We start from the raw sequence: 25,652 nt of genomic DNA, 5'->3' as shown, positions 1-25,652 counted from the left end.
CAAGCAGAGTATTTCTCAGCAGATAAGTACATATTTTTTGCCTTGAACAGTGGAAGAAATGAAACATACACTGAATTCCTTTCCCATGGGCTGTTTATATTTCAATATACAAGGATAATTTATACAAGAAAATATAACATTCCTGATTACAGCATTTAAGAAAACAGTCAGGCTCTTCCAATTTGAAAAGAACAAAATAACGTAGAAATGATTTTGACTTCTGAGTCATCAAGTTAGGAGAAGGCCCTGTGGCGAAAGTGCTCATCCTATATGGAGGGGGAAAAATAAGCTGAAAATAAACACAAACTGGAAAGACAGCATCTCTGCATAGCCCTTTCCCTCTCCACACTAACGATTAAGTAGCCAGGAAAATCCATGGTGAGGTGCAACAGCTTCCAAAAAGGCACCTGGTGAAAGAATCCCAAATACATGTTATGTGGGCATGTAAAAGTCCCTTTTGGTCTGAGAGGGTGCTGTGTTTGAGGAGGGCATGTCCTGGTTTGTGCTTTTGGTGGCAGTGCTACAGAGTCCCTTTGCTCAGCTCAGCCCAGGACTTCAGCAGTCACAAGGATATCAGCACACTAACTGGAAGGCCACAGCTTAGAATGTGTAACCCTGTGGCATCACTTCATCAGGCACAGGGCAACCCAACACTTGCCTTAGAATTTTTTTGAGGGTGAGAAAAAGCACATCAAAAGAGGGTAGTGATACTGGAGATAACTGAAATCCTTGTTGATGTCTCATGCCAGGCACTGGCCTGGGAACACCCATGGGAAAAGCAGCTTTCTCTGCTGGAAGAAGGAGCTTTATTACACCGTAAGAAAGAAGAACTAGAAGTACAGAAAGCCAAGCTGTCCTGTTTGGCCATTCAGTCAGAGTGTATCAGTCTGGTCCTGCTGTGTCTCTTCCAGCACCAGTGGAGAGCACCACAGTCTTCAGAAGTGTCTCCTTGCTATCTTCATTGACTATACAGAGGAGCTGGGGTCCCTCTTTAAGTGCTCAAATAAAGCCTTCCTTCAGTGCAATGGAAAAAATCATACTCTCACCTTTTGCTGCACTGCCAAACTTTGTCAACCAAAATTTTCCAGGTTTTCAGCCTTGGAACTGAAGACACACCAGCAAAATTCATCTTTTTCTCTCTGAAATTATCTTGCTTTATAGCTGCAGATTCAGTTTTAGTTGGGATTGTACCTCATTCTGCTTTTGCTGCTACCCCACATTCTGCACTTCCTAGGAGTTGCTGCTACCTCTTCACATGGAGCTGACAGTTCATGAAAGTGCCAAGCTGTAGGTTTGGGAGGCTGGACCTCTTTTTTGATCCATTGCTTTCAGTGTTGATACTTCTCACCATTTTATCAAAAAGATCTAACAATATTTGGTGGTCTTTCCACAGTGCTATGACCTGCAGTGGGTCTCCTTGAGCCACACAGTTCTCTCTGAGGCTTCTCAATGTATGTGAAAGATGTGACCTAAACAGCCAAACGGGGAAAACAAAGGTTTTGCTTGCACTACATTTTATATGTTAAAACCTTAATTCGGGCTGAGCAGGCATGGGGCAAGCAGTGCTGCAGGCACAGTAGAAGCTTCTCTGCCTCCTAGTCTTACCTGTGCTCAGAATAGGAGCATCCAGGAGATGAAGCAATGGAGAAGAGCTCAGTGTTTCATCTCTGTCACTCTGTGAGGCTGTGGGAATCAGGCAGTCACATCACTATGGGATCAATGCTTTTCCCAGCACATGTGACCATGCAGCAGGGACAAGCATGGAGAGTATAAGAACCAGTGTGTGCTTGTGTTTGTGCACATGCTGATCCAGCAGCAACCACAGTTAGCCTTCAAATACCATCATTTTCCTTCCCTTGGCTGACCCCAGTGTGGATGCCCTTTTCTTAATGCAAAACACTTAGCGCTGTGAGTTATACTGGTGATGAACTGTGCAAAGCTGAAGACAGAATTGTTCCTCTTGAGCCAGAGCAGGCACTTTGCTAGCTCCTTGCCAATGACTAATGCAGCAGGTAACCTTTTCTTTCTTGTGGAGCCTTTCCGAAAGGATTCAAAATACACATCAATCTTTATTAATGTTGTCACTCTTCCCACAGAGGTGCTCTCCCTCAAACCCAGTTTTTCTCATACAGAAACGAGGGTTTTCTGGAAAATTATCAATACCTAAAATTAGACCTGAGATATCAAATTGTCACTTGTTCATGGGAAGGCAACCTAGCAAGTAACCACCTAAGGAATGGACCTCTGCTAGTGTGACACAAGACATATAAACGAGCCAACAGTAAGGTGATATACGTTTGCCAAGAGCTCTATCATTTGCATCAATAGGGAAGGGGGCGAATTGCACGAAGAACAAACTAAGTACTTACTGCTCAATACTGATTCGTGAATAAATGTAAAAATTTTTTCCCCTAAAATAGAAGACTTAGTGAAAGACATTTCGTTTATTTTTTTTTTCTTCCCCCAGTACAGTCACAATTGTGTGGGGCCCTTTGCTTCCCCCTGCTGTCACCCTGAAAAGGCACAGGGTGGGCTGTGGCTCCAGCCAGCTGTGGGAGTGGGAAAACTAATGAGGATGGGCTCTGCCAGCAATCACTCCTGCATCCCACAGCTCCCACGGTGCTGCTGTGGAGAGCTGTGAGAGCGACAGCCAGGAGGAATAAAAGCCATTAAGTCCCCCCGTGCCTCCACAGGCAGGGTCCCAAGGAGCTAAGCACAGCTCTGGGGTCCCACTGGAGAGGACTCCCCCAGCAGGCTTTCACTGAAGGATTTTGCTGTTCCTCTGCCTGGTCTCCTCATGCACAGGTGAACAGATTTGGCACCCACGGCACTCTCAGGTAAGAGGGGTTTGCTGGGAAGTGGATGTTGTGCTGGCATAAAAGCCAGTGTGGGGCTTTGTGGTTCATTAGGAAACTGGCTCTGGAGAAGGACTTTGCACTGAATATTTTAGACAAACAAAAAGAAACCATTACCTCTAGCAGTACTTAGAGAAGATACCTTGTTCTGGAGGGGTTTGCTGGCCCGCATGCACCTCCTGTGTCCCAGCAGGGATCCTGTGGCAGTCAGGAGCCATCGAGTAGGAAACGGGGTCTTAGGAAGTCCCAGAAATTCTGATTGATGTGTCCATCAGCACAGAGTGAGGCAGCTGCAGATGGGAGAGGGCAGAGCTCAGTTTTAGAAGTCTGAACACCATAGGACAAGTGTGGAGGTGGTTCTTGTTTGGGCTGACATATGGTGGGAACCAGCATGAAGTTGCCTTTTGGCTTTGCTGTGGGTCAGGCATGCACCAGTCAGTAAGTGCTCATCTTCTTTTGACTTGTATTACCTAAACACTTAGGATGACAATAATGATCAGAAAAATAGTTAAAGCTAAAACTAATTGAACGAACAAAGGAAACAGGATGGAGGGTCTGTGCTACAGAGATTTATCACAACTGCTTCTCAGGGACAAGGAAGTGAGTTACAAGAGGCACCAGTGTTGGACACAGCCTGTGTGCCATGTGGGCAAACCTGGCCACTGACTACCAGTGGGGAGGGCACTCAGTGAGGAGGTACTGGAAAGCCTGGAGGAGGCATTGGGATGCTGTGGCTCTGCTGTGGCTCAGTTGCAACCTGTTACCCAGGAAAACAGCTGTAAGGAGAGGTTCTAGCATCCTGCAAGGGGCTCAGAAGCTTGTCCCCATCACTTGCTGGTCTTTCTAAAACAAGAGCAGGTCCCTTTAGCTTAGGGAAATGAATCTAGGGAAGTCCAGGGAAGGACTGATGGGAGGAGATCTAGAAGTTGGCTTTGGTCTTTGAATTCTTCCTAGTTGTAGCTGAGGTTTCTGTTTTGTGACCTTCCCAAGTCACTAGTAAACTGGGAGTACTCACAGTGGGGCAAGACACCCCCCTGCCTTTGCATGCCACCAGTCTTCATACTGTACCACCTGTAATCTCCTGTGAGTTTCTGTGATGGTTTCCCTGTTTCAGCTGGGAAACAAAACTGTTCTGCAGCTGCCTGGATGTTGAATTGCACTTTAGCACCCCCATGCACTGTCACGCAGAAAAATAGTTGTCTATAACACGCAGAGCAGCTTCTGCAGAATCACCAAAGCTCTGGTGTAGAGGGCAACACCTATTCATCCAGCACCATATAATGACTTCTCTGAGGGATTTGTCAGTCCTGTAGGAGACAAAGCCAATGTCTGAGGAAGGATTGAAATCATCACCTGGTAGTTATATGTGTTGTGTCCTTGTGTGAACACGTTTTGTGTGCAGCCATTATGAACTTGCTTTCTTTATCTCACCTGTTAAAACTGCACACACAGAGCTCTGATTCACAGTCACTTCTGGGCTCCATCGCTAGATGGTGATATGCTTCCAGATACCAAATCCTCCGTCAGTTTGTCGTTTTCATTCTGGTGTAAAATAGCAGTAAATAAAGACAAAACATGCGTTTTAGCCTTTGCCTATGGAAATACAGCATTCCCAGCCACACACAGTTCTGGTAAAGATAATTTCATATTTAACTGATTTTTAATACACCATTGGTTTGGTTAACATGAGTTCTGTAAGAATTACTGCAATAAAAGTAATTCTAATCACGAACATTTATAAAAAGACTAATATTCCTGATCTCTGCATAATTTAGAACATCTTTGTCGGCAGCCATTGGCATACTCAAAATAAATGCCCATTTTATGCACTTTCTAGGAACAAAATCTGCCCCAAAGATTTTGAAGTTTAAAATTAATGTGTCATTTTATTGTGGAAACTACCAGTTTCCCTTCCTCCTTCCTGCTTTCCCTGAGCATGCAACAGTGCTTATTTCCTTCCTTGAAATACTCATCAATAGTTGCAGTCCAAAGGCACAGTATTTGCTCTACTGAAGAAGGTTTGGTGGCCAGTATGAGAATTATGTTGCCTCAACAGGTCAGGCACTCATATGTAATTTCCATTCCAGTCCACCATTCAGTACTGGCTGAGATGTCCTCTGGGATTTGCAAGGCTTATTACAGCAGTAACACCTATCAAATGAGGCTTGTGGCATAGTACGAAGATGAGGGCTGGAGAAGGAGAGCTAAAATTCATGAGACACCTGATGAGATAATGCACACTAGAAACATGGATATATCTATTTTGGTGGCTGGTTGCAATGTTTAAGGGTTATTGACCCAGTGGGACATCTGTGAAAGCCTCAGCCTCTACTACTTGCTTGGTTGCCAACAGGTAAAGACAGACCTGCCTCTCTTACTGCCAGGAAAATACAAACTGCAATGCCATTGTGCAAGGAGCAAATCCCATTCCCCATGGCAGCAGAGAGTCCTGTGCTGCTATCTGGGCTTGCAGGAGAAAGCAGGCTCCCAGGAGACAGCCAGTTTTGCTGAGTCATGACTAGGAGGGCTTGGACAGACTTTGGAGAGGGGTATGGCCACCTATTAGCTGGTAAGACAAGCCTGTCTTTATCTTCAACACATGCCTGGGGCCCTGTGGTCTCTAGTAGGCTCTGGGCCAAACTGTGCCCAGCATTACATGAGAAATCCCCAGGGTGGGTTTCATGTCTGCTCAGAATAGAACGGTGCTAAGCTTCAAATATTGGTCCTTAACCATTAGAAAATCTGAAGAGGCTATTTTGAGGTATGTGCAGAAATGCAGCCTCCCCCTCCCACCCTCCTCCACACACACCTTCTTCTATCACACAGCTGCTGTTGGTGGCAGACTTGTGGTGATCCTGGCCAGAGGCTGAGGCTTGGAGAGTGTGTGTGTGTGTGTGCGCATGTGTGCGTATGTGTGTGTGAGCCTTCCACAGTCCCATTGACATTGGATGCTATTTAACTGTCTGGTGCTCTCTGACGACCAGCCTCAGATGCCTAGCTGCTTGCTCATCACTCACCTCACCTTGTAAAAATTCCTCTCTTCAAGGAGCTACTTTCTAGTTCAGCTACTTTTCTATCAAAGGCATCTTGTTCTCGGCTCCATGTGGTTTGAAGTTTTTATTCTGTATTCCTCTTCAGAATCTTCCTTGATCTTAAAACTATTTTCATCCTCTCTCCTCCTTGTTTCTTCAATTCATTTTTTGCTCACTAATTAATTTTTGTTGAGGTTTATGTAGTGAACCGTACCCATTTCACTGGGTTTTCTCATAGCAGTTAAATAGACTTTCTTCTGCCCCAACTCCAATCAAAGTTGAGACAGAACCATTCACACTTTTCAGGAAGATGTCATCAATACTTACTTCTCCTCCAGTCTCCCTGTGACCCCAGAGCTCTGCCATCACGAGCAGGCAAGCCCAGAGCTGCTGGAAGGCATAGCTACCTCTGGGTATGCTACACTGATGGCTGCTGTCTGCATTTGTGAATGCTTTGAGTTTTTGAGAGTAGTGAAAGCCTGCCAAGGTGTGTGAGTACTCTGAGTCAAGATACTTAGTAAGGTAAAGACACTTCTCATAACCATATTAATTTCTCTGTCTCCACAGACACCCCGAAAGGTTCATCACGATGACTGCTGGCCTGGAGAAAGCCTGCCACCGGTGCATATCCAAAATTGCCAGCAATGGTAAGGCAGTTCTGGTAGTAAGCACCTTCTGTATTTAATCAGCCCTGTTGCTAAGCCATGTATATAAAGGAGCTAATATGGTACCAAGTTTCACCTGAATCTTCCAATCTCCTTTCTGAGCTATTTCCTTTCCTAGACAATTTTGAGTGCTGGTGGAGTGAGCAATAGTAACTCTATCCCAACAGCAGCTGCCTGCTACAGTATTTGAAGTATAGCAGACCAGCATAAAATTTCAAACAAACATAAACACCACCATGTACTTTAATATGGGCTGCAGCAGAAAACTTAAGCAATATAATGTGTTCGCCTTCTGTTTCAAGTGTTACCTTACACATAGTCCAGCAGAAGTATCTGCAGGGAAAATCATCTGGTAAAGAGCCTGGGGACAAACTCTCCCAGGAGCAATTCCTCAAAGCAAAACTGCTGCCAGCGTCTGTGCTGACACAGGGACACAAGGCTGGGGACAGAGTATGGTCAGGAATAGCCAGCCCCCCTTTCACCCAGTGAGATTTGGGAAAGGGTCGTCTTCCCTCTGCTTGTCTGGTCCCTGGCACAATGGCCATTGTAGGGATGGGTAACCCCCATAAGCAGCCACACATTGTGGGCTGTAAGCATGTTGTGGGTTGTAAGCATCAGTTATCTGTATAGGGGTCTTTCACACGACAGGCTGGGCTCACTCAGGTTTTAAAGCAACCGGTTCTTCCTACCCAGGGTGGAGGATGCAGAGGGCTGTAATGACACAACAGCTCCCAGGCTGGGGTGAACAGGCTGGTTCTTGCTCTCTGAGAAGAAACACAGCAGAAAGTTGACCTGGGCTGGGGCGGGCAAGCTACAGAGTTACAGGAGAAATGCACTCCTGGGGTGGGTTTTTGTAGGACCAGGGAAGAAGTGTTGTTGGCAGGAGGTTAAAATTCAAGGGTTTTAAAGTAGCTTACTCCTGCTGACTGCATCTCTTTTTCACTCTGAGTTGCAAGTGCCTTTTGCTTTCACTTCAAGGCAGTAGCAATTTCTAACTCCACTCAAATATGAGAAGCAAACCCCTTGACCACTCATGATAATTGATACTTTGCCCACACTAAGTGCTGCATTTGTCAGTCTAGGTATTACCTTGGAGTTTTCTACATTCCTGCTTTTTGCTTTGTTTGAAAGGCTCTCAAAGTTCAGAATGAACTTTTATTAATGATTAAGGCCCTTAACTCCTTGCTGCCTTACAACCCTGCAGAGAAAATCAGGCCAGGTGGACAGATAGCTCAAACCAGACTCCCCTGCAGAAACCTGGCACAGGTAGGGGAGGACATTTTCTGGTCCACTTGTTCATGCTGATCATTGCCCCATGGGAAAGGAGGACTGGGGAGTGATGAACAAGGGGTGTGGAGCACGTGGTGCTCTCATTACACCCTGACAAGCCTCTGGGAGCAGAACTGGGACCCAGCTGGTGTGGGATCCCTTGCACCCAGCAGAAAGGACAAGCAGGGGGGATCTGGACCCATTGGTGAATATCATAGTTTAAAAACTCAAAAGTGGTATTTTCTCTGATTTTTGTTCCTAGAGATTACAAGCAAAATGCCACTATTCCCTGTGAGTATTAAATTACCACTGGGACTTTAATGATGATAGAGAAAATAATTAATCCTTCTGATTATTTTTTTGAAAGATCGTGATTAGTCCTGATCTCACCTATGCTCTTCTACGCCAGAGGAACCCTCTTAGGTACCCAAAAAGCTACCCATGAGTATGGCAACTCATAAATACCATTCCAGAAAATTATCTTCAGGTTTTCATCACATTTAAGTTCGAAATCAGCTCATCTATAGCTATGGATCAGCTAGTGCATCCACAATTGATTTTCTGTTCATTAAAATACAAAACCTGCACAAAAGTGCAGTGACATTTAATTTCACTTTTTCTCATCATCCTGCATATATTTTTCAAAGAGTGTTTCCCCACAACTTTGCATTTGTACCTGATATTTAAATAACTCTGAAGAGTAAACCCACCTATAGAGCATCTTTTCATTCTTGGTGTAGCAATTTCAGTTTAGAACTAGGGTGGTCTTTAATTAACTGTCCAAAAAAAAGAAGGCTAATCCACTACCCTAGGTCTACTGTAAAGCAAACTGGTGGCTCTATATGTAAAGACAAAATCTTATTTTATCTTCTACATCTGGAAATTAATCAGAAGGGAACAAATTAATCAGTAATCAGAAGGGGACAAATCTAGAACCTAGACCATGGCATAACTGTAGTTTAGTAGCTAGAGGCATAATATAAAATTCAGACAAGACACTCTGCAATATTGCCCAACCCCCAAAGCATCACACCTACATCTAGATGTATATCTACACCTACCTCTACATTTACCTCTGCATTTACATCTATATCCTCCCCCTCTTGAAGGTTCCCATATTTTGGGCATCTTGTTATTCAACACCATTTCTGATGGGAGCAGCATTGCTGTTGTCAATGCTGGAATCTAGAACATAAATTTTAGGTGATGTTATGGTGCCACAGATTATCTGGGTAACAAAGTTTATCGTTTCATAGTAAGACAACCTTGTCTACGCAAACAGTGATGGGACACAGCAAACAGCAGAGGGCCCTGAGCTTGGTTTTGGTCTGCAAGTCAGGTTTTTCACACTTCCCCTGCCCCATATGGTGGCTTTGCACTGGGGCTAGAGACCTTCATGGGAATGGCTGCTCCTTACACTGAATCCTCCAGCTGCTGAGTATCTAGTTTGATCAAGTGATTAAATCACCCCAGGGATGGGATTCCCACCATTCGTCCCAAGAGACTACTCCATCAATATATCTCCTTGCTACGGCATCTAGGCTTATAAACAAAGCAGTCTTTGTTTCTGCTCAAGTTCATCTCATGTCTCTATACTTTGGATCACTTACAGGTCTGGTTTTGAGTACTCAAACTCTGATGTTATTTTCTCCCTTTTGGCTGTTGGTTGGCCAAGATGAAAAGATTTAATTATTTTCCTTCACATTATTTTGCTCAAGTCTTTTCTGCATATCCCATCTGAGATAGTGACATTTTCCTGTCACTCAAAAGCACAGAAAGACAGCCAGTATCCACAGCTACCAAAACCAGAGGCAGACATATTCCTGTTTTGTAAAGCATATGACCTTGTTGGAGCTGGTTCCCCAGAAAGATCCATCGAGACTTTCTTTGCCACCCCAACATGCTGCATTCTTTCTTTCCTCCAAGTCCCTATCAATATTGCAGGCAATGCCTGTAGATACTGTGAAGGACTAAAACATGGATGAAAATACTTGCCACCCATCTGCACTCCAGCCTGTTACACCATCCATGCTGCAGTACAGCACCCTGTGACACTGCTTGCTAAGCTAGTGCACTACCATCTGCATCTACCTCAGGGCATCATCAGGCCAGGGGCCCTGGCAACTGACCCGAGTTTGCTAACATCCAGACTGCTGAGAGTCAGCCCCCTTCAGAGCATTGTTTCCACAGCATGTCTGAAGTGTGTACTGTGAGTTTACATCCAGAGTTTTGCTCATGCAGATAAATCCCAGGGTAACCACAGAATTTGTTTGGAAGCTGGTAACATATCATTAAAAAAAGAAATCCTTTTTTATCGGGAACCTGACAGGCTACAGAACAAATGTCATTTGGAAGTGATGGTAGTGTAACTTCATTTATTGCTGTATTTATTATCAGAGAGCTTGCCACACACTCTACTGAGCAGCTTGCACTACAGCTGTATTAGCATCTACCTAAGAAGAGTAGGTAGATAGAGATTTACACTCATAATTTACTTCTGAAAATCATGTGAAGAGTATACTTACCCAAAAAGAAAAGAAACTTTTCTCTTTCTTCAAAGTAAATAGGGACAGCTTGAGCTGATCTGAAACTTCCAAGTTCTTGGAAAACTCATGGCAGCAAAATAAAGCCTGAGGAGCCCACAGGTGAATTGGTGTCACATGCAATAATGCCTCCAGATCCAAACCACATGACAGAAGACAACCGACTGTGTGCCCTGAGGCCAGGCACATAGTAACAGGGGACAGAAAACAAGGGAGTAGCAGAGGGCGGGGAGGAGAGCTGCAGTGCAGGGGCATGGCTATGGAAGATGCAAAGGCTCAGGCATCAGATAGAAGAGAGACCATGAAGTACAGCCATAATGTTAACAGTAATTTCAAGTGCCTTTACTTCTGTGGGAAGACCCTGGCAGAAGCACCTCAGCTAAACAGCAGATTTATATAAGCTGACAATCCTGCTGGGCAGGAACCAAAATCTGCACCCACTAATCTTTGTGACTTTGTGACCACAGGTTTCAAGGAATGTGCAAGATACACAGCCACTTGTTCTTCTCTTCCTCTGTTGTGATCCCAGACATGAGCTCTTCCCCTCACCCATTTCCCAGTGTGTTAGGACTCCCTCACTAATGGCTTCCACAGCAGGACTTCACCAGAGCCCCAGCTGCCTGGTAGTACACAGCAGTGGGTCCTCCTGCCTGAGGCCATGACACCAGCTTCACAGAGCAGATACCCTTCTGAGACATGCCTGGAAACACTTCCCTCACACCCTGTTGTGCTTTAAGAGACTACCGGCACTTTCTTGCTACTTTTTCCAGAAATGGGTCCAGGGGCTTCTCTGACCAGCCTGTGAGGAGATGTCACCGACATAAAAATATCATAAGCCCCACATGTGGGACTGCCTAGACAGCAGCATCCTCTCTGCTGAGCTATGCTACCCTGCAGCAAGTACCATTTTCTTGAACAATTTGTCTTCGAACCAGAACGGGGCAGCACAGCCCAGACAAATCCAGGCAGAGAGTGTGTCCCCCAGCTGAGCAGCATTTCTGTGAAAACCCCACACGTTTAGAGGAAAACAGTCTTTAGTGCTGCTAGCGGCACTGAGAGCGGCTGCGGAGCCCTGCCAGTTGTGTAGGCAATTGTTGAAGAGTCTCACTTTGTTAAACATGGATCTGGAAGCCTTCCCAGGCTATGCATCTGCCCCTCCAATTCGAGACCTAAAAGACTGTAGCTGAATGAGGAGATAATGAGTAAATACATTCCCAGCGACTCCTTTGGGACGGGAATTAATGAACCATTATCTTTTTCTCTTGAGCTCTGAGTGGTCCCTACCCCCATTTCTCCCCTCCAAAACCAAGCTATCGGGTAGATGCTAGACACAAACAAACCCCGACACCTGTGTGCCAGATGCGCAGCCTCACATATACATGGCCCCCCTGAGCCTTTTACACAGCTTACAGCAGCGTCCCTCCCCGGGGGTCAGTCAGACCACGTTCTGCACAATTGAGAAATTACGTGATGCCTCCTGCTCCCAGGCTCCTGCCCGTGCAGCAAGGGCAGAAACAGGAGGCAGCTAAGAAACTGCAGGCAGAGGAGTGACGTCGCTCCGAGAGCTGCGCTGCAGGGACGGGACTTCTGACAACGCCAGGCAGTCGATGCAATGCCTGCAGAGCTGAAGTGCACTCCTTTGGGTGCCAGACAGATGAGCTGCCCAGGCTGTGGGCACAATTTGCAGGTGTTGTTGGAAGCCCAACTCAGCTACAGTATCATCGCTTCAGAATATGAAAGAATAGTCTAGATAATGCAACAGCAAAAGGAGCTAGCACAAAATTTGACATGTGGTGAAAAGGGAGGCTCTAGGCTGAGTTGTTCTAATGAGAGGCTGTCAGTAGTTGAAAGAGCTTAGTGAAGTGTGGGACACTATTCAAGCAGAGGAAGAATTTCTGTACTGTGCAGTATTCAAGAGATAGGAAAGTCTGGGCAAAAATGTGTGTGTGTGTGTGAGAGAGAGAGAGAGAGAGAGGCAGACTGGCTGACAGGGAAAGGAGGAGGGGGTTGCACAAAGGAACAGCAGTGCTTTCTTCAGCTCAAAGTACCTTCAGTCTCTACCAATTCATAGAGATAACAAGCTTCTGAGAAAGATGTCTCTCAAGCACTGAAGTGTAAGATCCTCATTCTCTGCAGAGAAAACATGAGCAGTGTGTGGGGGATGGTTTGTTCCCATGAAAAGTGTCTGCGAGTCAGAAAGCCTGGTGGATCTGCCCTGAATTTTGATACTGCTCTTATGTCCTCTGTCTCAGTTTCTCCTTCTGTAAAATGGAGGCTATGATGCTTCCCTTTTTCTCTAAGGCAGCCTGAGGGTGATGTTTTGGCAGTGCTGCAGTTTCCAAGAGTGGCACTGTCTGCAGGGTGCTGGCAGTGTCCCCACTCCTGCACAGTGAGGAAGATGCCATTCGCCTTGCAGAGGCTGCAGTTCTCTGGCATGGGGAAGCGCATAACAGTTTGCCCGGGGAAGGGCTAGTCCCAAACCAACCCTGAATGCTTGCTTCAAGACTTTTTTCCACAAGCCTCTGAGGAGACATCCTACTCCTTTTCTTGTACATGCTCTTCTCAACCCCTCTGCAATCCATGCCCAGCTGCCCTTCTGCGTCCTTAGGCATCCACTTGCAGACTGAGCCATTTGTAAAAGCGCTCTGCAGGGACACTTGCCACAGAATATCCTCATTATGTTTTACTCTCATTTTGCAGGGCAGCATTTCACTTTAATATTGCCAAGTGTTCATGATTAGGCACAGAGGTGACAACTCTTGTAAGACAGGCTGTGTGCAAGTGCTCATACTGTTCCTGATGCTATTGTCTCTCACTTTCTGCAAAGGTGAGCATTGTTCCTCTGCAGCATCAGGCTGTGCTGGGAAAATATCAGGGCTCAGATACACCAGCAGCTCTCTGGGGAGTAATTAAGCACCTCAGATCATTCATCTGCAGGAATGGTCTATGTGCACCCTTAGGAGCATCTTTCCACACAGCTTAAGCTGATCTATCCCAATGACAAGTCCCACTCCTTGCAGCGGAGCTGCTGCCTTCGTGTTCATGAGCCAAGCTGGGTCAGGGAGTTAGACCAGCCAGAAACTATTCACATCTGCAATAAAGACAGTTTATTTAGCTATTAGCGAAAACTGAGTGGAATGGTATTAAAGCTGATATTTACTTAGCGAACAGATACAGCTCATCAATTGCCATGGATTAGCTGATGCAAAGTTACTTATTACTGCACAATCACCTGGCAGTGCCTCTGAAGCAGATGCAAGCGAAGGCATCAGTGCCCAAGTCCTTGCCCTTGCAATAAGACAGCTACGAGTAATAGCTGCAAAAGCAGTTTGCATCTCTCACTGCACTCTGAGAGTGACAAACCATGTCCTGGTCCCATCATCTCAAATGCTGCACCACAGAGACAATAATCTCACCCCATCAAGTGCACTGCATTTCTTGCTACACAACTGTATGGATAAAGAGTATTTATAAAGAACTGGATGGAAATGCTGGCCTCTAAACTTGAACCAGCTCAAATAACACTGTCTTTCTTTTCTCATTCACAGCATTCTTTATATTTGGGCTCCTTGCTTTCCTTGCCTTACCTCTGTCCATGACTGTTGTAGGTAAGTTGACTACTAAATTTGAAAGTAGGAACTACACTATTTGAAAACAGAAACTTCCTGGCACTGTATGGCAGGTTAACCCATCTGGTGGAAGAAAGGAGTTGGAAAACCTAGAGTTTCCAACTGTTAAACCTGTGTGTTGGTACTTTAGCTTCAGACAGAATCCCAGCCTACACTGCATGTCGGGGAGGAAGCAGTACTTGAATTCTGAGCCTGTTTATCTTAAATAGCCCTCCAGTGTGTCTTACCTCAAAGCAGGTTCTGTCTGTGGGAGAAAGTTCAGAATCTGACACATGAGAAGATTTCATTAATCAGGATCCCTCTGTATTAACTGCCTTGTAAAAATCTTAAAGCGTAATGCTGAAAGGGAAAAAGAGGTGCTCTAGGCTCCTATTTCTGAACCTTTTTGAAAGTCAGACCTGGTTTTTGGCTGATCTGTCTCTGTATAACCCCTCAAAGGCTGGATTTGTGAGTAGCATTTCAAGATCAAATATTTAAGAAAGGAAAATCCTTTAAGCTGCAGAATTTTATATACTTTTAAACTGCATAAGGCCCTTCCTTTCTTAAGCATTACCTTTTCCTTACCATTAACATAGATATTTATGTTTTGTTGATAGAGTATTTTCTTACACTTCATTACTCTTTTTGGGCCTTTCACATCCTCTACAATGGATTGCAAGCCCCACTGGAGAAATATCACTAGAGACACCAGTCCACTTCCACTTTCAGAAGGCTCACATGCTCACGGCATCCCTGACAGATGTTTGACTTGCCCTTGCTCAAGGAAATTCCACAGCTTCCCAAGGAGCCTATTTCAACATATTATTGCTCTCACAGACAAAATATTTTCCCCTTTATCCAACCTAAATCTTCCCTATGGCAAATTAAACAGATTACAGCCTGCCCTACCCGCTGCAGTCACAAAGACAGATTGGTTACTGTCCTACTCAAGAGACCCTTTGAACTGTTTGAAGGCTGCTATTATAACCCTTCTCCTTCTTCTCTTTTTTTCCCCCCAGAGATCTCAAAACCCTATTTCTTTCATCCTGACCTCACAGGTCACTGTTTCTACAGGTTTTTTATTTGGGGTTTTTTGTGTTTGTTTTGTTGTTTTTTTTTATTTTTATTTTTGCCTCCTTTCTTTGGCCTCTGGCCAATGTAACTATTTTTTTCCATTAAAAAAAAAGAAAGATGGAACACAGGACTCCAGCTGAGACCTGAGAAATGAGCAGTGCAGAATAATTAGCTCCTCTGTTTAGCATGCAGGATTTCTGTAAACACACCTCAAAATGAAAGATGCTCTCCCTGCACCAACTCATTGGTGCCAATTTAGTTTATGGTGCATTGTAAGCCCAGATGGTTTTTGGCAGTGCTGTTCTCTATCAGACATTTCTCATTTTTTATTTACATTGAAGTTTTCTGTCCTGTAAGAAGTGTTCAGCTTTGTGGACTGTCATTGTGTAGATTTTGAATGTCTTTTTCCAGTGTGTCCAGATCACTTCGAATTCTAAGTTCCGTCCTCAAGAGCACTTACAATCCTTCCAGATGGGTGTCCTTGAGAAGTTGTTCACCTTCTGCCTCATTATTCATGAAAGATGGTGCAAGTAAACTCTACATGCAGATGCTGTGGGCAAGATGCATTCCACCTAGATTTGGACTGTATGCATCTGTAACCAAGCTGAGTGCCATGTGCTGTCCTTGCAGGCCGCTAAAAGAAATGGGTGCTCCTGACAGTGAGAGTCCCACACCCTTTTAGATGTCTGCATAGAGACAAGGTGACTTCTAAGGCAGTCAGGAGATCTTAACTGTTGGTATGTATAGTTGGCCAAACCCACAAAAAGTGTTCAGCTTAAGGTTAGTGTTGTTCCCTTTATCTGGGGCCTTCCAGGTATCAGTGATAACTATGATGGGATTCTGATTAGGATGTCCTAATTAGGAATTAGGGAGTTCTAATGAGGGATTAAGGAGCAATTAGGAAGTAGGGAAATGGACAGAACTGTTACATCTCAACACTTTGGCTCTTATACTTATGCATGACTTAAGATTGCTATTTATCCCTTAAGAGGATTTTAGCTTTAGCTTTTCCCCAGGCTGAATATGTCTGAGCTGTGAAATAGGGGTGGGAAGGTATAATTCAAAATGTGGCACAACTTCCATGCATATTGACATCCAGACTTCTGGAAATGAATTCAGGGCTGGAATCTGACCACTTATAAATATAATTTCTCAGGAATATTTCATAATATCTTTAAGATCAGTGACATGTGGAAAGTGTATGGTAAGATATTAGCCTGGAGCTCTGGGTATCTCCTGAATCAGATAGAGAGCCTTTTTCTTTTTCACAACTTACTGAAATTAAGAGATAATGTCACTGTAATAGTGTTGTCAGAGGATATTGGTTTCCTGCAGCTACATATCTGCAAAGTATTTTTAGGAAAATGAAATATCAAGGAAAATGCAGATATTTATTATTTAGGCAAAATTAATCTGATTTTCTGATAATATTCTGTTACCATGATCTCAGAGAGTAACTTGCTGATGTGCATCCACTCATTTTGGGTCCTGCTTTCTGCAGAGGAAAACTCAGAGAGTTTGCTAAAACTCAGAGAGTAATGACTGGCAGCTCTGGTAATAATTACACACTAATATTATACACTCTTAAAATTTGATAATACTGTAAATCACAGTATAATTCAAGTACATATAAAGGAACTCAGCAAATTTTCCAGACTTGTGACATCATTTAAGCCACGTATTGTTTAGTAGCTTTCTAACTCTCTTACTGTCAGAGATGATTCCTTTTTTTCACTAAACACTCCAAAAATACAGAGAGTTTGGGGGTTTTTTTGTTTGGTTGGTTTTTTTAGTTTCTGGGACAGTAAAGTATTGCTCCCAATAATACATTCTAGTATGTTGTCCGGAATACCCTTATACACAGTATTCCCCAACGGAAGCTAAATCACATTTGAAAGCTGATGACATCATTTTCTCAATAAGCAGTCTAAATTTCCCCCTGTACAATTTTAACCTATTAATACTCCTCACACTCATATCTACACCAAATAATTCCTCAACTCGCAAATGCTCCCAGTAGTTGTCTGAAGCCTATTCTCATACTCTGTCCCTTCATGTGGGAACCAGTCTTGTGCTTTAGCAGTTGTTAACACAATCTCTCCTTGCGTTTCAGTCCTTCAGCCACTCACCATTTCTGTTTCTTCTGATTTGCTGATATGCTTTCTGATATAACAGTACCCAAAAGCAATTCCTTAGATAAAACCCATGCAGCACCAGCATCCCAGTGTAAAACTCACAGTCAAGGCTTGACTGAGCACTGTGCTAAATGATGACAGCTGCAGTCACCCACCAGAAACAACTGAAAATGGCCTGGCATGTTGTGTCCTCTGCCTCCTATTGCAAGAAAAGGTGGGGAGCAGGCACCAAACACCAGATTAGCCTTGCTATACAGAAGCCCTCCTTTACCGTGGGGTGCACTTCAGCCATTTTCAGCTGAGAAGAGCAAAGCAGGTAAAATGGGGCCAGTGCTGCATTGACTTTCATTCATCCTGACCCCTCATCTCATGGATAATCGTGAGTCACAGGTACACTTGGTTAGTAGTGATCCATTGTGGGCCACACTGCAACACTGCCCAAAATAGTGTCCTTAAAGAGCTCATATCCTGTTTGCTCACAAGTGCTCTTTCCACTTGCTGAACTTTGTGTCCTGGATCCCGCTGAAGTGTTGTTCTGTGATGCTCCTGGGAAAGAAGCTGCTTTCCTACTAGTTTCAGTGTTTCCAGATAAATCAAGCACATGCTGGGTGAGAACTGAATGGCACACTCACTGATTTCACTGCAACAAATACCAGTGCCCATTTATCAACTGTAGGTCCATATTTCCTCTTCACACTTTGGGGTGTATTTTTAAAGTTACTACTGTATTACTCACTTTGACCTACTCTTTTGCTGTCATATCTGTCTGCAGTATTCTCCCAAAACCTACAGTGTACCACTGCCTGTCATTCAAATCCTTCCCAAGACTGACTGCCATCATGTTACATATATGAAAAGACTCCATAATAGATTTGTCTGGGAAAGAAAATCATAGAACTATGAGGACAAAAAAAAAAAAAAGGCTTTTTTTCTTGATTTTTTTTTTTTTGCCTCCAATCAAAATCTCAGTAACACACTAGAAACAGAAATTGCCTAGGTTCTTAAACCGAAATATATTCCCAGTTATCCCTGGCCAGCTGCTTTTGTGGCAGGCTATTACAGGTCCAAGGACTCTGACAGCAGCTTTCTGAAAATGATATATTTGTGACAATTTCCCTGCTGCCCACCTCTGTAAAGCTGGGAGTCTGAGCAGGTCTTAGCAGTACATAGTGGCAAAATGGACAAAAAATTACAGCCTTGCAGTAGGGACAAAAAGGGAAAGAGTCCAAATCCATCTAAGTCCAGCCATTTTCAATTATGAGAAGACTGCTAACAAATGCTTAGTACAGAAGAGTTCACTGGACTCCACAGCCCTCACACACAGCAGATCACAAAACACTGTGTCCTATGACTAATATAGATTTACAGCAAGCAACCACAATCCAGAACGCTTGTATTATGCTATGCAAAGAACACAGGAGAGATTCAGGACATCAGCAATGTTCTGGACCAGCAATACCAGTGGATTTGGTAGGCAAATTCACAAACTGAAGAGGATTACAGCTGTAGAAAGGGGCAAAACCCTCCCACAAACGAACAAACAAACAAAACCAAAACACCCTGGTACTTCTTTCCTGATTTCTCCTCTTCAGTGTGGTTTTGAAAATGCAGACAAGACATCCTGCATGAGACATGTTTTGCACTAAGACCAGCACATTGCTTTCAGTATCCTGCATTGAGATAACCCCAATTATTCAGAGGAAAGTCAAAATATCTCCTTGAAAATTACTTATACAGCAAGAAGAAAACAGAAAATCCTTCCTGCTCTCTGCACCTGATCAGTCAAAGCCCCGAAACATGGGAACAATAACAGTAAAATTACAGTGTAATGAACAGTTTAAAATTTCTAAGGATGCCACCAGGTAAGAGGCTTGGCCAGGGGGATTCATCCCAGCTAACTTTAGATACCTACAGCTGGCTGTCAAGATTCCTTGTGTAGCCATGGAGAGACACAGACTCTTTCAGGGCCCAGCTCACCTGACCCATTTCAAATGCCTATCTCAGGATAAATGAATTGAATTTTACAAGTATCTATTTCTCCCTATTGACTACAGAGTCTAGGAAACTAGTTCACACATGGATGCCCGCATTGCAGACATCTATATTTGGATAGATGAGTTTCACTGCCACAGACCTGTATCACAAGCTTCAGTCTCTACTGCCAGCAACATCCTTACGCAGCCATACACTCCCTCCTCTAAAACTTATCCAGCTTTCTCTTTCTAGCAGCAGATCTGAGGGTTGCCAGGATCCCCACCTCCATAACAACCAGTGCTTTTATCCTCCAGCAACCCAAACAGCCTAAAAACTTGAGCTTCTGCAGTTGCCTATCAGCTGCCTGGGAAGCTAAAATGGTTCCAGGTGCTCCCACAGGCACTGGCTCCCAAGCTCTGAGGCATCTCACTCAGGAACATGCCACACTCCCGTGAGCTAATGAGCAGGAAAATCCTGGGAGAAGCTTATCAGAATTCCTTATATTCATAGTTTTCATTTTCAGTGAATTTTCTACTGCTGATGAAAATTTCCTGTCCAGCTTAGTCAATGGTTCATTTAACAAAGAGCAGAGGCTAAATGACCTCGATACGTGGCTCCAGTCAGTAATGCCAGAACAACAGTAATGCTGTTGTTACCTTTGCTCTCTTTCCTCCTTCTACTGCCTTTTGCTTGTTCATGGCCCTCACTCCTGTAGTAGGAGATGCAAACCCCCTTTAATTCAGATCCCATTTCAACAGATGCTGGATACGAGTCTGGGTGTAAGCTCTATGCTTCACTAACAGCATCTATAGTTTGTACTGTACAGCTTGTTGCGCTATTTGATCACTTGAGATAACAAACATTCATTTTTGCTGTTCAGGAATGAAGTTTTTGGAAGATTGCCCAGTTCAGCCACTAATTCCATTATATCTGTTGGTGGGTGGCGTGATTGGCAGCTTAAAGGTAATGTGCCTTCTTTGTGCGAAAAGTATTTTGTGTGACTAGACTTTGACTTGCTAGTTAAGACATAATGATGGCTCCAGACAGCCACATGCATGCAGTACTGAAGAGAGCTATCGAGATTGAATGTGCTTTTTCCAGCACCCAAAGCACCCCTCAATCAAGTGAGATGCTAATGAGTTCAGCATTGTCCCACACATTGCGGTGTGACTTTCTCCTACATCACAGTATCTGTGCTATCATCCCTACTGAGGGAAATTACTACTTAACCATGGATGCCTGTGGTAAATGGAGTCCTTTTTCCACAAGCAGTCCTCCAAGTATGCCAGACCTTTCGCCTTCATTTTCACACACAGACTGGACAAAAAGTTAAGTTACTCTCCTAGCTTTGGGAATACTATAAAGCTACAAGTATTTGTACATAATCCTTCACAAGTTCAATTTACTCCCACTCTGACCTGGCCAGAAGTAATGACTATGCAGCAGAGTAAACATATCCCTACATCACAGCAGGGCTTATCAATCTAGGAGCAGCAATTTCTAACCACAGTTACCTGTCTTCTAGTGGACCGTGCTCACTCATATCTTTGCTGAGCCAGAGCCTAGCTGCTTGACCAGTAGAGACACCCTCATATCCATGTTACACCCTGGTCCCTATAAAGCTATAACTCTGCATTGACTCTAGGGTGAAGGATCACCCTGTTCTGACAGGCACTTTGCAGACGGTGTTTACTGGCTGCTAGGAAGCATGAAGAGCCTCGTCACAGCGAGCTGCAGAGCTTCTTTAAGGCTGCTCAACTGGTTTTTGCTATCCCATTGATGTTCATACAAAAGGAAGGAAGAGGAGCAGAGCTGAAAGAGAAGCTTTGAAACCGCAACGCTGGGGCACGAAGGGCTAAGAGCAGCAAGCGGCGCTGCTGGAGGACCATCTGTACTGGTAGCATTGGCTGTTCTGCAGAGCTGACCAGGGCAGCAGCAACCTGGCACCCAGCCAACATTCCCAGGAGCCTGTCACCAGCAGAGCAGACAGGGTAGACCTCATGAGTTGTGGCCTAATGTTTCAGTACACACAGCCTGTCCCTTGTAAGGGAATGTACTAGTCTTTGACTTGACAGCACTGCATCTTGCAGCCAGCAGACAATGCAGACAAGAGCTATCTACGTTCCCCTTTGATAACATTTCTAGCCTCTTTTCTATGTCAGGATTGAAAGAATGGGGAAAGAATATTCCTCTGCAGGTCTCTGCATTCCGTACACTCTTTCACTGTGGTTACCAAACCACAGTACCTCCCTGGGATATTAATCATCCCCACAAGGACCTTTGGTCAGTAAATAAGTAAACGGAGAAACAAAGGAAGTGCTTGATCTTGTTACAAGGAATGTAACAAGTGACTTCTACTTACAAATGCTTAGTCATTCGATCACACCAGTGGACCTATCTATATAATCAAGGTTCATTTAATAATGGTTTAGAAAAGATTACAGCAGAACTTAAAGGAAATTTTGATGCTAATGGATTGAAGTCTCCACAAAAAACGTTGACTATTTCTTAGCTATTTCTTGTTTAAAGACAGCTTTTCTCACTCCAAGTAAGGTGGTAAATGGGTCAGTTAGTATTCATTATGTGAGAAATATCTCTAAAATTTTGGAGACGGTCAAATAAAGTGAAACAAAGAACTTTATTAACAGTGCGCTGGGTGCACCAAACTCGTGGCCTCATTCCAGCACACCTGACTGAGAGGGGACAAGCCTTTTTAAGGTCTCTTGATTTACATAACCACTCCCTCACACCTCCCACTCCAGGCCTCGCTCTCTTCTTCCTTAAAAGGCAGTCTTTGCTTTCTGGTGCAGTCCACTGGTTGTCCTCATCCCCCTATCAGGTTGTTTCCCTGCCCCCAGCCGCATGGTCCCTTAGCAGCAAGCCCAAATTGGTCTTACCGCCTTACATGCTTTCCGATTCGCCTGAGAGTGATCAGAACAACAAGAACAGCAAGCAAAGCAGTGGCCAGAACAATATGAACAGTAAGGAAAGCAGTAAGCAGCAGTAAGTAACAGTGATCAGTACAACCAGAACAATAAGAACAGCAAACAAAGCAGTCAGTAACAGTGACCAGAACAACACACAACCCACCAGGCTCCTGATCACAAAATGGTTCTTCAATCTCTCCAAACAAAATGACCTCCAGGTATCTCAACATGAGGTAACCACGGAAATCCCCGCTTGTAATAAAACCGTCATATTAATTTCTCACAATTATGACTTCAAATAATGGCTTGAATTTTGCTTCAGTTGAAAACAGGACTTCTTATTTTGCATTCTGGCAATAAATTTGGTCAGAACTTGATTGGCCTAACTCAAGTGTCATCTCATAGTGCTTGGTCTGTAGCCGAATTACCATCTCAACCCTGCCCTCTGTTATGTCCATTGGACTGCACCGAGTTTGCTGAGCAATGCATTCGCTTGACCTCTGGAGGTTAAAAGGTCAGAGAATGGGTGTAGGATGAAGTCTGAATGAATGCTGTCCTGTGTTGGACATCATTTAATGGCAAGTCATTCTGGCCCAGATCTGTGCAGTTTTACAGGCTCCTCATCTATTTCTTTACCACCTCCAATCTTTCAAAAGGCAATGGCAACCTACAACTGCTCACTGAGGCAACTGAACCGTTCTACGGCATCCAGAGAGGCCTGTTGAATTCAGGTCATGCTGCTCCATAAGTGTATATTCAGCAGTTAGTAGCAACGTGAGCAACTGACAGAAATTGCTTCAATCACAGCTTAGCAAGGCAATATCCATAAGAATTAAATGTGCTTTCCGTGAACTGGTTAGATGCAGTTGAGATCCATAAATCTACATGGGATGTTTCTCTGACTTCCTCAAAGTGAATACTCATCTGCCATTTAATCCCATTCCCATTGCTGAGTTTGGTGAAACTTGAGTACAGGCAGCTATCTATGTGCTGAGCTCATCTCACAGCTAATGAGCTGCATGGGGCTTCAGGTTGACCTACAGGTCCCCCCATGCAGAAACTGCAGACCTACTGGCCAAATAGGTTTATCCCTCCTGTGTGTCATGAGCTAAATGTTCACCTGAGAGGAAGATGCTCTGCTGGTTTGAACAAGTCTATCAGTTTGAGGGCTCAGCTGGAAGTGAAACAACCAGTGGAAACACCTTTTTTTTTTGCCTGTCTTGGTGCGGGGACTTTAATCTGTGTTTCTCACATGGTAGCAACATCCGGGCTAGAAAAACAGTCGGGTTTGTGACAAATATTTAATCATTTATAAATAATCACACAGTTTTACAGGGAAGAGTAAGAGAAAACTCTTCCCAGGATGTCCTGGATTCTCTTGCTAAGCCTTGCCTCTTGAAAATGGGGCACACGGACTAAAATCTGAACCAGACAGAACATATACCCAAACAGGTTTCTCTTGGCCAGTGTTCTGGAGAAGGGAGAGTGTAAAATGAGGGATGCTTTTCTCTTTCAATCAGAAAAATGAGCACAGATCACAATTCTGTAAAAGAGAGCATGGCTGAGAACCCCTGTTTGGACAGTACATTTCTCCCATAACCACATCTTTTACCTTTACCTCTAAATTTCGTTCTCGGTTGGCCAAGGCAGCTTCCTGCTCAGCTAGTTTCTTGGAGTCCCTTTCCCAAAGACACAGCTCACTGCAAGGAGACTTGCACAGGAACCTGAGTACCTAAAAAAGGGAGTTGCAATTAGAAGAGCTAGTACCTTGAGGACTGGGCCAAGCATGTCAGGTATAGGAAATAACACAAGTTTCACAAGATTTGGCCAAAATCCTTGTTGGGCTCTGTATATACGTCTCCTATAAATCTACGGAAATTAAGAAGGTCGTTGAGGGGACAGAAATATGAAAGCTTCTCTACACTGCAATCTACCTATGTTCTTCGTATTACCAAGACTAAACTAGAAATTTAAGCATCACTGATGAGTCCTGCTGCATTTCTCTGTATACCAGACCTTCCTAACCACACGGCATTGTGGTATTCCACCTATTTCTCTGTTAGTTTTGACTGAAAGCAGAAATGGAGCAATCTGAGAAAATGACATTTAATTGAAGAAAACTTGACAACAGTATCTGAAGCAATTTATTTGAGGTTTAGGTCACAGTCTAGATGCTTCATAAATTACCTATGTAGACATGGAAAACAGAGTTGGGAGAGACAAATCCACCCACTACAAGGCAGGAACTACACCACTTAAGTCATTTAGCAGTTACTCTAATCTGTTCTCAAAAGTCTCCAGCGTGGGAGCTGCTGCCATCTCCCTACACAATCTGTTCTCATATGCCTTTCCATCCTTACCAGTGGCAAGTTTTTTCCAATGTCTCACCTAAATCTCACTGGTGAATAAACTGTAGGGAAAAAATGCATTATTGTCCAGCAGGATCTGCCTCATTTGTGGCTCCTTAGCTTTCTCTTACATGATTTTCCCCCACCGAATTTTATTTGGCCCAAAGACTGGCAGTGGCCAGAAGGCATTCAGACTTTCTACAGCCAATTTACCTATTCCCTTTTCTCCCCCAATGCCTCCAGGTGACTCTCCTGCTGTATGACTCAACCAGGATGAGGCAGCTGCTTTCCAAGTCTGTTGTGATTGATGATGATGATGACGACGAATATCCCTGGAGGCAGAATGCTCACAAGTACTACATCCATCTAACCCTCAGCCTTTTCCTCTTTCTCTGGTTCATTCTTGGGAACTTCTGGGTTTTTTCTGTGTACCTGCCAAATTTCATCCCGCCTTTTCATCAGCCTCAGGATTACTGTGACAAAACCCTGTACATTTTTGCTGTCGGTGTTCTCATTATTAGCCATACTGTTCTGTTTCTCCTTATCTTTTGTAGCTGCTGCATATATTGTTTTTCCAGGCAAAGATTCTCTTCTGAGGAAGACTAAATGTCACATAAATAAAGCCCTAGATGTTTGGGCAAGAGTGTACAACAAAGAATAGGCAATAATACACCCTTATGTACATCTTTGTTGTACTATATGTATGTATGATAGCAGTCAACTGCAAGAGGAAAATGTAAAATATAGTGCCATCTGGAAATAGCTATGCTGGAATACAGTATAGTCTATGTAAAATTGTTGCTACAGATGCCAGGGTGCACTCTTGCTAACTTTTACATCCCTTTTTTAACTCTTGGATGTTCTATCTGGAGCAAGCTCCTGCAGATGGCGAACTCCTCTAAAACCAGGTCTCCCTATGTTGTATATACGGCACAGTACAGCATAGTACATTTCTGCCTGTAAAAGTAGCCATATTGTCCTCTTCATTGAAATCTGAGCATCTCCATAACCTTGCTGAGATTTGTTCTGTCCCTGCATTACATACAGATGAGGGAGTGAGACAAGGAGACAAAGGGCTGTATTCAGGCCACTTTGCATGGTTCATGGACTTTGACAGTAAGTTAGATGCTTGCTAGAGAGCAATTCAGGCCACAGTCAGATCAGCCAGGAAGTAGGCATGATAGCAGTACACACATGTATAAAAGGCAGCCTGAATATGGCC

At 44.0% G+C, this 25,652-nt stretch overlaps 1 protein-coding gene across 3 annotated transcripts; it reads left to right on the top strand.

The window, feature by feature from the left end:
* The first annotated feature begins 2,610 nt into the window (after positions 1-2,610).
* On the top strand, positions 2,611-25,652 carry TMEM272 (transmembrane protein 272). Of its 3 annotated transcripts, XM_025894991.1 has the most exons (5): positions 2,611-2,837; positions 6,455-6,534; positions 13,913-13,972; positions 20,036-20,118; positions 24,674-25,652. In XM_025894991.1, exons 2-5 carry the CDS (start codon positions 6,477-6,479, stop codon positions 25,034-25,036), a joined length of 564 nt encoding a protein of 187 aa, XP_025750776.1. In that variant the 5' UTR covers positions 2,611-2,837; positions 6,455-6,476; the 3' UTR covers positions 25,037-25,652. The 3 variants fall into 3 exon arrangements, with proteins under 3 accessions (XP_025750776.1, XP_025750777.1, XP_025750778.1); XM_025894992.1 differs by lacking the exons at positions 13,913-13,972; positions 20,036-20,118; XM_025894993.1 differs by lacking the exons at positions 2,611-2,837; positions 20,036-20,118 and having other exon boundaries at positions 6,498-6,534.

Source organism: Manacus vitellinus, unplaced genomic scaffold (assembly GCF_001715985.3).
Source record: "Manacus vitellinus isolate BGI_N305 unplaced genomic scaffold, ASM171598v3 scaffold_2_pilon, whole genome shotgun sequence".
In the NCBI taxonomy this organism is placed as follows: domain Eukaryota; kingdom Metazoa; phylum Chordata; class Aves; order Passeriformes; family Pipridae; genus Manacus; species Manacus vitellinus.
This window is presented reverse-complemented; position numbering and strand designations above follow the sequence as displayed.

Excerpts from the sequence above, each read along its gene's own strand:
- TMEM272 (XM_025894991.1), top strand. The coding sequence starts at position 6,477 with ATGACTGCTGGCCTGGAGAAAGCCTGCCACCGGTGCATATCCAAAATT. Across the intron at positions 6,535-13,912 it reads ATCCAAAATTGCCAGCAATG|CATTCTTTATATTTGGGCTC; the intron begins GTAAGGCAGTTC and ends TCTCATTCACAG. Across the intron at positions 13,973-20,035 it reads TCTGTCCATGACTGTTGTAG|GAATGAAGTTTTTGGAAGAT; the intron begins GTAAGTTGACTA and ends TTTGCTGTTCAG.